The 15,856-nt window shown below is 35.1% G+C and overlaps 3 protein-coding genes across 6 annotated transcripts; all 3 read left to right on the top strand.

The window, feature by feature from the left end:
• The first annotated feature begins 22 nt into the window (after window positions 1-22).
• On the top strand, window positions 23-7,678 carry LOC110814774 (Ras-induced vulval development antagonist protein). Of its 2 annotated transcripts, none has more exons than XM_022042345.2 (2): window positions 23-1,761; window positions 6,441-7,678. In XM_022042345.2, the coding sequence occupies exon 1, from the start codon at window positions 173-175 to the stop codon at window positions 1,751-1,753; it is 1,581 nt and encodes a 526-aa protein (XP_021898037.1). In that variant the 5' UTR covers window positions 23-172; the 3' UTR covers window positions 1,754-1,761; window positions 6,441-7,678. The 2 variants fall into 2 exon arrangements, with proteins under 2 accessions (XP_021898037.1, XP_021898038.1); XM_022042346.2 differs by lacking the exon at window positions 6,441-7,678 and adding an exon at window positions 2,534-3,136.
• Window positions 7,679-10,534: 2,856 nt separating this feature from the next.
• Window positions 10,535-12,152, top strand: LOC110814691 (uncharacterized). The gene has a single exon (XM_022042238.2). The coding sequence runs from the start codon at window positions 11,104-11,106 to the stop codon at window positions 12,001-12,003; it is 900 nt and encodes a 299-aa protein (XP_021897930.1). The 5' UTR covers window positions 10,535-11,103; the 3' UTR covers window positions 12,004-12,152.
• A 1,552-nt stretch (window positions 12,153-13,704) lies between these two features.
• Window positions 13,705-15,786, top strand: LOC110814704 (spindle pole body-associated protein). Of its 3 annotated transcripts, none has more exons than XM_022042256.2 (3): window positions 13,705-14,341; window positions 14,947-15,190; window positions 15,462-15,786. In XM_022042256.2, exons 1-3 carry the CDS (start codon window positions 14,073-14,075, stop codon window positions 15,543-15,545), a joined length of 597 nt encoding a protein of 198 aa, XP_021897948.1. In that variant the 5' UTR covers window positions 13,705-14,072; the 3' UTR covers window positions 15,546-15,786. The 3 variants fall into 3 exon arrangements, with proteins under 3 accessions (XP_021897948.1, XP_021897949.1, XP_021897950.1); XM_022042257.2 differs by having other exon boundaries at window positions 13,711-14,363; window positions 15,026-15,190; XM_022042258.2 differs by having other exon boundaries at window positions 13,743-14,341; window positions 15,049-15,190.
• The last annotated feature ends 70 nt before the right edge of the window (window positions 15,787-15,856 follow it).

Below are 15,856 nucleotides of genomic sequence, written 5' to 3'. Positions count from 1 at the left end.
AATCAAACGACGCCGGATCAGAGTCGGGTATAAAAAGGAAGCCTTCCGCCCTTCCCTCCCCTCCGTGCCTTTCGACAATCCCCAAATCCTTCCCTCAGAGCTGTGGGTGCGATTGGAGGTGTTGCGCGGACTTGCAGCATAAGGCTTCTCTTTCTGTAACTCAAAATCTCCGATGGGTCGTCAAGCCTCCATTGAAGAGGTGCCATACGGACGGCACCGTTCCGACAGAAACGGTCGATATACACCGGAATCAGACCATTCGCCTGACTACCGCCGACGCCGTCGTAGCCCCTCCTACGACAGCTACGACAGCAATACTGATCGTCGCGAACGCCGTTACCGCTCCCGCTCCCGTTCGCGGTCGGATTCTCTGGAATATGCGGATCCTAGAAGAAGGCGTGCAAGTCCCGAGCGCGACCGGGTCTTACATACTCTTCCCAGGAAATTCGGCAAGAATCAGAGCTACCTGGAACGCGATTACCGGAGCGAAAGGGATCCGGAGTCCGAATCGGACGAGGAGTTGAAGGGACTGAGCTACGAGGAGTACAGACGGCTGAAGCGGCAGAAGATGAGGAAGTCAATGAAGTTCTGCTTCTGGCAGAACACGCCGAGTCCCCCGAGAGACGCAAATGATGAGTTGGAGGACAAAGCCGGCGAGATTTACGGGAAAAACGGTGAAGATGCCGAAGAAAGGAGTGATTCCGGCGAGAAGGAGAGAGAGAAACGGATTAATGGAAAGGTAGTCGCCGAGTCTGAGTCTGGGAAATCTGAGGATGATTCTGAGTCTGAGTCTGAATCTGATGATTCGAGAGCAAAAAGGAAGAGGAAGAGTTCGAATTCTAAACGCCGAAGAACGAAATCATCTTCCTATAGTGATAGCGAGTCGGAGGAAGAGAGTGAGAGCGAGAGTGAATCGGATGATGATGAGGAAGATCGTAGGCGGAGAAGGAAGAGTACCCGACGAAAGAGTAGTAGGAAAAGCATTAGTAAAAGAAAGCGAAGTAGGAAAAAGAGTCGTAGGCAAAGTGATTCTGATGAGAGCTCGAGCGAAGAAAGTGAGGAATCTGATGTTGGTGGGTCTGCTGATGATCAAGCTAAGTCGAATAAGAGGGAGAACAAGCGGGAACGTCCTTCGGGTTCCCGATCTAAACGGAGTAGGAGAAAGAAGAAATCTGACGCGGAGACTGAGAGTTCGTATTCTGATGGGAATTCTGGTTCTGGAGAGGATGCGAAAAGCAAGGTGAAGGCAGAAGAGGCAAAGAAGGCTGAGATTAATGCTGAGGCTCTCGTTTTTAAGGAAATGATTGAAGCACAGAAGAAGCCTGCTCTAGATAATGAACCAGTAGTCGGGCCAATGCCATTGCCCAAAGCTGAAGGGCATATTAGTTATGGTGGTGCTTTGAGGCCCGGTGAAGGTGACGCAATTGCACAGTATGTGCAGCAAGGGAAGCGTATTCCACGAAGAGGTGAAGTGGGTCTTTCTGCCGAGGAGATTCAGAAGTTTGAGAGTCTTGGTTATGTGATGAGTGGTAGCAGGCATCAGAGGATGAATGCCATTCGTATTAGAAAGGAAAATCAGGTTTATAGTGCGGAGGACAAGCGGGCCTTGGCTATGTTCAATTACGAAGAAAAGGCAAAACGCGAACACAAGGTTATGGCAGATTTACAGCGCCTGGTGCAGCGCCACATTGGGCAAGATGTTGGTCCTACCCATGACCCTTTTGCTGGAAAAGCTGATGGTGCTGATGCTTGATCTTCATTGTATGTTAAATACTGTGTTGTCTTGTCTTTTAATTTCATGTTTCACGGATGATGTTTTTGAGTTAAATGATGATTAAATTTTACCTCACTTCTTGACTAGATCATAAGCAAATTAGGCATTGCATTCAGTTTCTTTGACTATTGAAGATGATCTGACTTAAAAATGCATATCAGTTGCTCACCGAGAAGTATGCAATAATTTATTGAATTTAAACTAGTTTCTGTTTGTTTAGTTATCTAGAGATTTTTGTAGGTTTCATGTTTTTCAATTCAGATATGGGGTAAAGATTTTTTCTGATTCATGCATTAAGAAAGATGAACCAACTTCCTTGGCATAAAAAGTTTACAGAGGAAGCACATTCCAGGAGATTCATAGGGGGATAACGTCTTGATGTTTTTTGGATCACTGGTTCCACACCCTGAATATCTCGTTTACAGGGCATCCTATGCTTGATACATGGATGGTCTCTGATCTTTTGTTAATATTGTTTGTTAGTTGGTGGCAACCCCTTGGTGCCTTTTAATGATATCTTCTCCTTCTCTCAGCAAACCTTCTTAATGTTGCTTCTTGTCTTTGTTAGTTATACATTGAAAGCAAGCTGCCTGTGTTGCATGTCTCATTTCATGTTGTTCATGTTACACAGATTGCCCTTATCTGAAATCTGATTGAGGGAGGCTATTGTAGGAACTTGAGAGTTACTTAAGTTTGCATGCATTCTTTATCAATTCAATTTTGGTCAGCTATAGGCTAATTTAAATTTGTTGTGCTTAGTGGGTACGACCTGGTTTCGATGTGCGAACATGGATGAGCGAAATTGCGGGAGTTCTTCCAAGGAAGACAGGAATTAGCTTGTTTACATATTCCACATCTTAGAGGACTATCTGCATTACCATTTATTCATACTTGAATTTTATATTCTACTAGTTGACCATTTATTCATGTTTTAGTTTTATCTTCTCATATGCTAGTTTAATGGCAACATCTGTTATTATCAGCTCAAAGTGAAGTTGCACAATCTTGCATGTCTTGGATACAGTGTTTTAACTTCTTTGTAAGTAGCTTGAGCTTCGGTTTTTATCCTAATTAGAAAATAAGTATATTATATCTGGAAGTAAATTTTAATGATGGTTTATTTCGTGGAAAAGGCTACACAGACGTTTGTTGGATGTATGTGTATATTATGGGGACTTCTGGATAAGTTTACCTGATTTGAATGATAGTGAGTACTAATGTTGTTGATAAATTGACATCAACCTAATGTTACATGCCAAAAGTGTTTGGTGAATTGCTGTGGACATCTTCATGAAACGAAAGAATGAGCTAAGATTGACATGTATATTTGGAATTTCAATCAAAGTTTGAATTTTTGTCTTACGTTTTTTATCCGATAGGAAGAGCTTCTGTGCAATAAAGACTTAACTATCTTAGACACCTCCCATCAGAATATAAAGAATTTTTTTTGGGGAATAAAAGAAAGGAGAGCAAGATGAAGGAGCTATCAGTTTGCTACTCCCCTTGTGCTACCCTCTTTTCTACATGTTTATGTGATGCAAAGGCTAGTTTTCTTGTACAGGTTTTGGAATTCTGTTCCTTGTTGTATTAGTTTTATGCTTGACTCACACAGTTTGGGGCCTCGAGAAAATATGTTACCTCTTTTGACCTCAGGTAATGAGATGATTCCTTTAGAGAAACAAAGATACTACTAAAAGCGCCAATTAGGTGCAACCCAAGTACAGTCAAGAATACATAGTTTACAATCTCCCTAAGGGAAGATAAAAAGATCCAAAATATCAACACTATCAGACATGGGGTGCCCTTTAAGCAAAATACATAGAATTCCAAACCAGAAATCTCGAATCTCATGGAAAGGGGAGAAAGAGTTGTCAAAGCTCCACCTTTTCACTCTTTCCATGTAACTCAAAAAATAGAAAGAGAAACAATCAGAATAAACTTTTTCTTTGACTTATGAGTAAAAATACCACTCCGTGCACAAAATTCATCCTTAACAGAGATCCACCACCCATTTCAGGTTGAGAAGACACAATATTGAAAATGATTCTTTACTCGAGTTATCTACTGCTAAGTCTATATTTGGAATGAATGAAGATTTTTGTTTAATTCATTTGGAATTGACATTTAGTTCAAGGATATGATACAAGTTTTATGAAAAATGATAAAAACAGCTCAGGATTTTAAGTGGAATTTATGCACTGAATTCTATATCCCCTCATAATTGATGAAATTAGAATTTACTGATCTAATTCCAACTGACAACTTTTATGAACTCAAAATTTTTATGGTGTTCTAGTAGAATTTTCATCCCTTATAATTAAAATATATATATAAATTCTTAAATAAATTTCACAAAAATTCTTGATTTATTTAACAAGTAGCTTGAAAGTGATTTGAGATTTTAGACTTGTGCACTCTAGGACATCTTTATGAGCATCTTCCAGATGTGTATCTATGGAAATACATTTTTTTCCACCCTCAGACCAAGGGGGATTAAGTGGCCATTTCAGCAGCTTAACATGGAAAGACTATGGCAAACTTAGTTAATTGCTCAGGCCATCGGACCCACTTAATTTGATTAAATTCTTTAACATCATGCTCGACTTATTTCCTTTGAGCTCATGGGTCTTTGGTTACAAACAGGTGGTAGCTTTTTCATGCTTCAGAGTGAGTTGGGGTAATGGTAATTAGACACTTATAAGCAGCTTTTAAGTGGGTCTCAGATAAAGATACATGATTTCAAAAATATAAGAAACTTGTTCTGGCTAATTGCTCCTGCCGTCAGACGCACTGAATTTAATTGAACTTTTTGACATCATGAACTCTGCTCCTAGGTTTTTGATAGAAGGCTTGCAAGATTTCTTGTCCAGAAAAGATACCAGTCACATGTTGTCTGTTCTCTTCTTCCTAATAGTTAGGGAAAGCAAAGAACCACATGGAGCCCATCTTTTATATAAAGCTTTGGGAGTGTGGATTCTGTTGCAGTAATTTGGGCTCTTTCATCTAAGAATGGCAATGATATTGTATGTATGATATATGCATCCAACTGTTTTAAGGCATGAAAGCTTGGTGAATGCTGGCTAGCCAAACACAAGAAAGTTATTCGTACATTCATCATCTGGATTTCTCTTCTCTATGTTATCCCAACTTTTTCCATTTTTTTGATGGAGAAAGGACTCTCTGATATACACAATACATCTCCCTTGAATATTTTTCTGCTTGATTTTGTTTTTAGATTTCAATGATCATCATGAAGAGTATATTAAGACGATGCAGATATGAGAATAGAAACAGTAGGAGAAATTTGATTTTCTGCTTTCTCAGAATATCAACTTTTGCTTCCATCATATCAAACAGATTCTGCATAGGATGGTGCTGTTGGACTCCACATTCCCTATAGGCTCACATGGGTAGGAATTATACCGTTCCTTTTATTGATGATGTTTCTAGGATTCCTCGTTGGAATGTCATTACCCTTTTTTACTTTTCTGATATTTTGTGGCTGAAGATTTTTTAAGAGTAAAAAGTGTCGTGTTAATTACATCACTTTGGCATTTCTGATGGTGTCAAAGGAAGCAGCTGTTTATAATTCTGCTAGAATATAAATTGTATGCTATAAGCCAAAGCTTGTAGAAGACAAATGCTTAGTTATCAATAACTATTGTTGTGTAATAGAGTAGAATTAGAAAAGTAGAAGAGAAGAAAACATGATTCTGTCTAAGGTGTGGTTTGTTTCTTCTCTGTTTGGATGGATTTGATTTTGGAGGATGAAATGATTGAACATTCATCAATTTTCTTTCTTGTTTCTCTTTCCACTTAGTTTTCTTTTGAAGCAACCATGTGTACCATGATCACCAAGATTTGAGTGGTCGTATGGGTAATCTTACAAATTGTTGGAACAAGTAATCATTTAGATTTTTAGAATTCATTTTAAGAACTGTAAGTTCAGAGTTAAGATTTCAGACCTCATTTTATGTCATAGCCGAAACTGTACTGTGATTTAATGGTCTTGGGCATATCGAATTGTATTTCTTTTAACGTTTGCCGTAAATTTTTATTGTTGCTTGTCCGAAACAAGGGTTTCAAAGCTCAAAAGGATTGAGCTTTTTGCCTTTTTGCGTGCACACTGCAGCTGTCTTGGAATCTCCTTTATACGTATAGAGACTAAACTTATAGTTGGCCAAATTATATACGTGCTGTTGTATATTTACGAACACACACACAAAACCCACAAACTTGTACAGGTCAAAACACTCCCATGTGAGGAAGAGGATTCTTCGTAGTTAGATTTTCTTCTGTCGCTAACTATGAAGAACCTCTCTTACACAATGCCGCAATATGATCCTCATTTTTTATGATGATATAATCTTCTGATTCTCTACATTCTCTTAAATCAGTGTAGTAGTATTGGGTAGTTCACTTCTTCTTTTAAATACTGGGCCTATCAAAAACAAAATGCAATTTGCTAAATGGATCAATATTTAAATTGTGAAATTTTGAGTTCAAAATGTTCATGATTTTATTGAAGTTATGAAGACAAATTTTACTACTAATTTCATATAATTATGTATTTCTTCAAAACAATCTGTAATGAATGATGAATGATGTATCTACTTGATTAGATTGTTTAACAGATTTGTTCTTTCCCCAAAACTTGTTTTTGTAGGAAGAGTGAGGGAGAAGGTGTGAAAAAGCAAGGGAGAGATTTCATAATTGGGAATGGCAATGATTAATTAGGGAGAGCACGCGACTGGTGTCATTCCAAAATCAGCCAAGAAAATTAGGTTTTGGGTTTTGGGTATTCATGATTGAATATTTCTCAAGAAAAAGAAAAATTCCCACTTTGATGCAGGGCTGTACAGGTTTATGTCGTATGTCATGTCACCAGCACAAGGCGTGTGTGGTCATGGGAGGTCCGTTTGGGACTCGCGAGTTAGGACCGTCCAGTGCCAACGCCAGTCACGTATGTGTACAACACACACACACACAGGTATAGAGAGCTAAAATCTTGCCTCTGGTGAATTATATTTTTAAGGCAATAATTGCAGTGCAAGTAAGAGATATGATGAGAAGGTATAATAATGGTCAATTATGGAGAAGGCACAGAAACAATGCAAAATTTCTCTCATGAAACCACATTTTTGTAATCACACACACACAGACACTCACAGACGCACATGCACACGCACGCGCACACAGACGCACACGCACACGCACACACAGACACCTTCTTATGAAATATTTGTCTACTAAAAAGTGGGTCAAACACAACTTATGAATTTATGGAGGAGGCACAGAAACAATGCAAAATTTCTCTCATGAAACCACACTTTTGTAGTCGCGCGCGCGCGCGCACACACACAGAGACACAGACACAGACACAGACACGCGCGCGCGCACACACACACACACACTAGCCTTGTTATGAAATATTTGTCTACTAAAAAGTGGGTCAAACACAACTTATGAATTTATGCATTTAAGGAGGAAGCACAGAAACAATGCAAAATTTCTCTCATGAAACCACACTTTTGTAATCACACACACACTTTCTTATGAAATATTTGTACACTAAAAAGTGGGTCAAGCACAACTTATGAATTCATGTATTTATTGCATGGAATTTGACAGCTTTGAATTTGATTCAAAAGTATTGGTACATATTTTGTTTACACAGTTTATGAGTATGAATCTAAAGTACACTGTGTATTTAAAAGAAGAAGAAGTATTATTAATTACATTTTCATATATAATATATATAACATTCATTATGCTTTAGTTATCTGATATTCCAAACACTCAATTTATATTTCTTCTCTGACTATTCCTATACGAACTAAAGCAAGAAATTGATTGAAAATATGTATAATAAATGAGTAGATACATGTTGTGTGTTTGTACTTATCCTCTTCCCCTGCTCTGTCAATTCCTACATTCATCTCATCTCAACCACACCACATATACATTTTTTTTATTAATTATTTTCAAATATATTCTTTTTCAAATTTTAATTATTTAATTTATTAAATAATTTATGTATTTATAAGGAGAAAGTTGTGGGTTACGATGAGAATAAACCCAAAAAGATAAATGATTCCAAAGTAAGCAGCTTTCAGCTTTCGGAGGTGCATTAAAATCCATTTCCCCTGCTACGACGTCGTATTGGCTATTCCTCCAACTGCAAGCCTTGCAGATAGAGAAACAAGATACCACAAGAAACACAGCTGGGACCACCTTGTCCACATAATTAATGCCAAAAATATCACCCACCCACACACACATATATATATATATATATTAGATTGAATCATATATATATATATATATATTAGATTGAATCATATATATATATATATATGTATATATGTGTATGTATATAAACTACTAGTCATTAAATTATTTGAGCAATGGTTTAATAAAGTGAAAAGAGAGGTAAGTATCAAAATCAAAATATTTGCAATTATTGTTGATTTTATTTTTATTTTTTTTAAAAAAATCATATATTAATTAATAAAATAATACATAAACACTAATTATAATATAATATAAATAATTTTTAAACTAGAAGACAAATAAAATTTAATTTATAAAAAAAAAAGGGTCCCAAATTATTAAAATTTGAAAATGGCCCCCACCCATAAGGCTTAAGTGTATGTATTGCCCAAATATTATTATTATTATTATTATTTTGAAAATATAACAAATGCATGTGATGGACCATACCTATTTCACAACATAAAGAATTTTAAAATTTTTATATTTAAAAACTAGAAAATATTCCTTAAATATTAAAAATTTAAAAAAAATAAGGTGGAAATAAATTAAGAATGTAAAAAAAAAAAAAGCAAATAAATTGTCATAATAATAATAATTTATGTATATTAGTATACGAATTTTTGAATTAATAAAACCTGATAGATATAAGATTTAAGTACAATGAATGGTAATTAAAAGTTTAATTTTAACGAAATCGAGCAATGGATTAATTTTTATTATCGTAATTAAATTTATGCGTCAAAATGTCGGAAGAAGTTGGCAAGTAGGTTTGTTAGAGGAGAAAAGTAGTTCATGTGGATCTCTCTTAAAACATTTTGAATGTGGAAAATTTAGAACATCACTTTCTTGAGGAGGAAAGATACCGAACCTAATGTATTATATACGAAGAAATAAATAATTTGAGTTAGAAATCAATGATATATCGGTCGAAATATAGAAATATAGAGATTAAAGTATATAATTTTTTACGTTGTAACTTCTACAATGAAGAGAATAATATTATTATTCACACAGTTTATATTAAAGATAGTTTTTTAGTGATTATATGCTGAAGATTTATAATATTTTTTTTTCTTCAAATATTTTATCAGTACATTCGAATCTTCTTGAATAGTAGAATTAAACTTGGTAATTACATTACGTGTTCGAAAACTAGAACGATGGTAGAATGATGTTTTGATTTTTTACGTTGAGGAGAAACTTTTCAAAACTTTAAAGTAAATGCATATGACAGAAAGCACCACGAATAAATAACACAGTCTCCAATTTATTTTTTCATCATTTTTACGTATTGTTAAAAAAAAAAGATAATATATTGTTATTATTTTGAACTTTTTAAATAATAGAAAAATATAATTTGCATAAAATATATTTTTAGTGCACTTCTGCCTAAAATTAAAAATTTATATTCAACTATTGCTCAATTACTCTATATGATGTAATAATAAAATAATTTTTACATATATTATTGATTAATTAATCAATTTTTAATTAAATATATTTATAACCAATAATTTTTTTTTATCGTATCTATATTATCTTATCATGTTAAAAATAATATATTTATAACTATGAAGTGTATTTCATCAGTTTCATACATTACACTAATTAATAGTATAACATACGAAGATTTTTCTTCTTACGAGAAAAAATATATTAATCTCTTAGTACTTGGAATCAAAGAAATGATTAGATAAATCTTATTTACTAGATATCATAAAACAAACTATATACGAGCAAAAAATATCAGAGGTTAGGTTTTAGAGATTTTCGTTGTTTATGTTAGCAATGCTCGTAAAATAAATATATCGTCTTTTTATTGTCTCACAATCTGAATACCAATTAGTGGTTTACTCGTGTATATATATATAAGAATTTATTTAAACAAAAATTATAAAAAAAAAAAAAATTACAGACAGTCAATAAATTTCTCATTTAAGATAACAAATATTTACTTTCTAATTTTATTCTCTAAAACCACTTCATTCATATTAAGTTTTATTACATATTCGATTATAAACAAACCATACTTCCTTAAATACTCCTCACCTTCCTCCTTCATTATGTTAGATGATGTTACAAAACTTTTCATGTTTTAAGAGCCTTGTGGTTCTTAATAATCCCTTAACACATGTAAAATATACATACACAGATACATATATATATATATTGAATTCATAAGGTCTCAATCTAATTTACCCATTATAGGGGTCACAGTGGATTTCTTTGAGTTTATCTTTTTGTCCAAAAAAAAAAAAACCAGTCTTTCTGTTTTTCTTATTCAAAGTTTTCCCACTACCATAGAATTTGTCTTTGTCTGGCAGAGCCAAATACAACTATACAAAAGTAAAATCCTTGCTGATTTGGGTTCTTCAAAAGTTACCCTTTTGTCTGTGTTTAGGCTTTTTTAAACTTGTTTTTTGTGGTCACTTAATGCATATATTATATAAATATTCTCCTAATTATGGACAAGAATGAAAAAGAAAGAGAGTTAGAAAAAAAAAAAGAGAGAGCAAATTCTTGATTTTGTTTAAAAAATAAAAGGAATGCCTTTTGCTTTTTCTCTCTACTGTATAGCGTAGTATAATTAACCAATCTTTTTTTCCAGCAAATACCCAGTTGCCGTTTCTTCTTGTTTAGGCTTCTTCTTTCTCCTCCCATGTGACTCCAACCGTTCCTCTCTCCTTCTTTGTCTCTCTCTTTCTCTCTCTTTGTCTCCTGCATTTTCCTCTCTGTATCCTATTCTCTTTTACTTCTTTTCTTGAATCAGTTCTGTGCTCATTTTGGAGATGGAGTTTCTGGCCAAGACAGGGCGTTTGACAGTGAAGCAAATCTAGTTTCTCTCTCTATCATTCGCATGCGATTGTGGGCTGGAAAATTCGGACTTGAAGATCGAATTGAAGAGAAAAGAGGCTGCTTTCGTAGCATTTGGGTGATGGGTTCTTGAGTTCTTCAGCTTTAGTTAACTGAGGTAGAAGATCTTATCTTTTCTTTCGTACAAGTTCCGGTTTTTGAAAATCAGTAAAGAAGAAATTTTCAAACTTGACGTGACAATGAGGGATTTCCCTTCTTGTTTTGGTGAGAATGGCGTCCAAGTTGCTGATTCCTCATCCTCAGGTACAAACAAAGCTGCACAAAATCTAGTCACTTGTGTTTATCAGTGTAAATTACATGGTCGTTCTTGCTTGATTACTGTCACATGGACCAAAAATCTTATGGGTCAAGGCCTTAGTGTTGCAATTGATGATTCTACTAATCAATGCATCTGTAGAGTTGATATAAAGCCATGGTTGTTTTCCAAGAGAAAAGGGTCAAAGAATCTAGACTCAGATTCTGGTAAAATTGACATATCATGGGATTTCTCTAATGCTAAATTTGGTTCTGGGCCAGAACCAGTGGAAGATTTCTTTTTGGCTGTTGCATTTAACAAAGAAATGGCTTTGCTCCTCGGAGATATGAAGAAGGAAGCGTACAAGAAAATTGACAATTCTCCTGTTGACTCCAATGCCGTTTTCATTGCCAAGAGAGAACACATATTTGGGAAGAAATTTTATGGTGCCAAGGCTCAGTTTTTTGATAAGGGGCAGATGCATGATGTGTCAATTGAATGTGACACAGTGGATCTAAAAGATCCTAGCCTTGTGATCCGGATTGATAGCAAGACTGTTATGCAGATCAAGCGGCTAAAATGGAAGTTCAGGGGAAATCACACCATTTTGGTGGATGGTCTTCCTGTGGAAGTATTTTGGGATGTGCATAATTGGCTTTTTGGGAATTCTATGGGGAATGCAGTTTTCATGTTTCAAACTTGTCTCTCTTCAGAGAAATTCTGGGCCAGCCAATCCATTTTTGATCCTTCTAAGTTATCCTGGTCTTACTCTCATCAACTTAGAGAATATCAGTTACAAGGTCTTGGTTTCTCGTTGGTACTGTATGCTTGGAAGAACGAATAGAAGTGTTAAACTTTCTGCTATAAGGTTTTGTATACAATGCAATTGAATTACAGTAAAAGTGACTTATATATGATTATCACTTTGCTTCTCCTCATTTTTCTTCTCTTGTCTATAGCTTATAATAATATATAACTGTGTGAACTTATGCACTCTTGTGTTTCTATTGCTTGGACCAATGCTACCTGTATCATTTTTTTGCCTAGCCATGAAACAAGATAAGTTCCAAAATTCTGGTTGCATATTGGGTTTTGGCAACAAGAAATGAAGGCAAAAGATTTCAGTGAGATTAAGCTTCCTTTTTATACTGCAACTAAGGCTGGCTAATCTTGTACTTTGAGCTATAAGTCTTGCTTTTTCCAGAAACCAGATATTCAGAATTAACTGCTCTAGACCTTTCTTCTTGATTTTGATATTCAGCCATTATTTACAATTTTCGTCTATAGGTGTTGAAGATTTAGGGCCTTGATATAAAGCCAGAGCCAAGGACAGGTACTTCAAAATCTTTGCATTGTATATTAGATTATCATCATTGTATATTTTCTGTTCATGGTTTGGAAGAGAAGACTTGGACCCATAATTGATAAACAGTAGTTCTGAATCCCCTTTCATGGCTTTTTTTTCTTTCTTTTTTTGTTTGTTTCAACGGAATGGTCAAGGGGATTTCTGTTAAGAAAGAACCATCCCTTCAAGAGTGTATACAAGTTATAATGAAATATGGATTGCTATTATAGTGTTGGAATACAAATAGTAAATCGAGTTATTTCTCGTTAACTAAGTTTTTGAAATAACTGGTTACCCTACTCAATTATTTCACACGATGAAAGGAGAAGAAAACTTGAATAGATTCAAAAGTTCTCTTCCCATCGTCTGTCTGATAGCATTTGATAGACCAAGCTGGAGAATTTTGACAAATGTGGGGGAAGTCCCATGATTCGGTTCTTGGTCTTGTGAACTACACCTAAGAATGCATGGAGTTTCTGTAATTGGTGACGGTTCGTGGCACTAGAATTTTTGAACTCAATGTTTGGAAATCCAGTTTTGTTTAGCTACCATTGTTTCAATATGACTTTAATTTTTATCATATCATAGTAAATTTTCATCACTTATGAGTTGAAGCAAGTATAGATTCTTTTGAAAAAGAAAAGGGTAATTTGTTCTAAAAATAACCTTATTTTTTTTCCCATGAATCATCAAATCAAGAGCATGTTGAGATTGTTCTTCTCTTATTTGAGAGACAAGAAAAAGGAAGAGGGAGAAACTGAGAAGGAAAAGAAACAAGTGATGGGTACATCCATTTTATGTGCTTGAACTGCTCAAAAAAGGAGAATCAAACTCATGAACAGCTCAAGCACTAATCTACCCTGCAAATCCCCTGTAAATTTTTATTTGATTCTCCTTTGTTTCCAAAAAAAAAATATGAGTGTTATGACATGATTGATTAATTTAATCGTTAAACAAATGTTAATTCTTGTCTTGTTTATATACAATGACAGATTATTCTTCTGGCATAGTTTTTTTTTTCAAAAAAAAGGCAGAAGAAAAAGACATGAGCAAATCATATCTGGATTGAAAAACAAAGGTGGAAGACAAAACCCAGCTGAGAAAGATTGCAATCATGCATGTCTGCCATTATTAATCACTGCATAAACTAATTAAAAACCCATAATGTTTATGCACAAAGAAATCTTATACTATGAAGATTCAACCTGAAAGAAATAGAAGCCGTGCGGTTCTGTAAATAGGATAATTCTTACAATGTGGATGCTCTGTTTGCCCATGAACAATACCCAGAAATAGAAGGAAAAGAAGATTTGTTCGCTGCAAAATGAAAAAACGACGACGTATTGGCCTGCAACCTGATTGACTGGGCATCAGACATGTAAATCAAGGATCTCTCAGCCTTCTTCTCATATAATCACTCAATACCTGAACAAAACTGTATTTAATATACATATATATATATATGTTAGCAGCATACAGCTACAAAAACGACACCGTTTAGTCATCCCAACCGACCCATCACAGGAAATAAGCAAGGAGGATTCTGAATTCCCCTTCTTCCACAGAAAATGGGAACTCTCGGCATCTCTCTCTCACTGTCTCTCCTAAATGGAACCCACCATCTTCGTCTGGCAGTACCCATTTCGAGCCGTCGCCTCTCGTTGCGCTCTTTTAAATCCGCCAAGCCTCGTACCAGCACCCTCGTCTTTGGGGAGAACCCTAGTGACCCCAAAGAACCCATGTTCGTAGACGAAGACGGCGTCGTCGACGACATGGAAGGCTACCTCAATTACCTTTCTCTCGAATATGATTCTGTTTGGGATACGAAGCCTGCCTGGTGCGCAGTCTTTTCCTTCTGGGTATCCATTGTTTTACACTTTTACTCCTTAGTTCTTGCTTCACCGCCATCGTTTTCACTGCAGCTAAGCATAATGGCGATGGTGTTGGGTGATTTTTCTTTGATTAAATTTTTTTAGGCACCCGGCAAATCAATAAGCTTGGCAAATTTTATCTAGAATTTCTCGCTTGTTCTCTAAATTTTATCATTCATCGACTCTGGGATGCTTTAATTTCACTTAAAAGTTTTCGCTTTTAAATAAAATTTCATTATTTTATAGTTAAAAGTGAGGATTTTTAAATAAGTTTTACAAAAAAAAAAAATTATGAATTTGTTTTGTAGGCTGAAAGAACAGTTTAAGATCTTGGATCTATCCCGGGTGATGAAAAATGATCAAATGGGTTTCTTGAATTATATGAGAGTGATAAGTTTTGAGAGCTATATGATTCTGTAAAGCTTCTATGATAATTTTCTTACATCATGCATGCTTCTGTAATAATTTTCAAGAACTGCATTCTGATTAAAAGCTTTTCCACTTCATTGTGTTCTTTTCTCACCATGCCATTTTCTCAATTAAACTTCGTGATTCTGTAGTAAAAATGCAGGGATGTCTTGGAGATTCCATCTTATGAACAGCCTGCTTTCTGTATATTGAGTTACATGGTTACATTTCATGACTTTCAGCACTGGTATGATTTGTTCCCTAGGTGTCAGCCCTGGACGATAACACTTACAGGCGTATCGGCCATCGCCTGTAGCTGGCTAATCTTGCACTCCCTTGTGGTTACCTCGGCTGTAATCCTGCTAATTGGCATTTGGTGGTATATTTTCCTTTATTCTTACCCAAAGGTATAAAGCATTGCCTTCTATTTCTTCACTGCATGCTTTTCATTTTGTTATGATCTTGCTAAAAAGTCTGTGTCGCCTCAAACGAAAGATGTTTCTCTAATCTTCATTGTTATCTTTATGAGACCATCCTTAGATGATTCTTCAGATTGTTTAAGTTAGATTTTGGGAAGAAAATGGAATGAGTTTCTGAAATGAAAATTCATGATATATGGCATTCGGCGGAAAAATGACTGACTGCAAGTTCGATTTCACATTGTTTTTATATTATCAGGTGTATTCGGATATGATTGCAGAGCGAAGAAAGAGGGTGACAAACGGTGTTGAAGACATATATGGATGGAAAAAGACTCAATAGTTCAAGCTAAATGCAGATTATCTGATTAAATGTGCATACAGAGTGCAGTAGAATGTTTGATGTTTTCTTTCTCTTTGTTCTCTTCTTTCCTATTCAAATGTGTAGAAGGAGAAGATATTTATTGACTGGAGGAGTGAATCAAAGGGAGAAGATAATCTTCTTTTCTCTCCTCCTCTTTTCTATTTTCAAATTACCACCACTGGTTAGTGGAAAAAATTCAATTTTCACCTTTTCAACAGCATCATAAGATGCATAAGTAATGTAATTCCTAGAATTGAATAGGTATTGAACCAAAAACTACATAGAAAATT

Source organism: Carica papaya, chromosome 3 (assembly GCF_054855325.1).
Source record: "Carica papaya isolate Zhongbai chromosome 3, ASM5485532v1, whole genome shotgun sequence".
Lineage (NCBI taxonomy): Eukaryota > Viridiplantae > Streptophyta > Magnoliopsida > Brassicales > Caricaceae > Carica > Carica papaya.
Note: the sequence above shows the minus strand (reverse complement) of the source record. Positions and strands in the feature narration are given on the sequence as shown.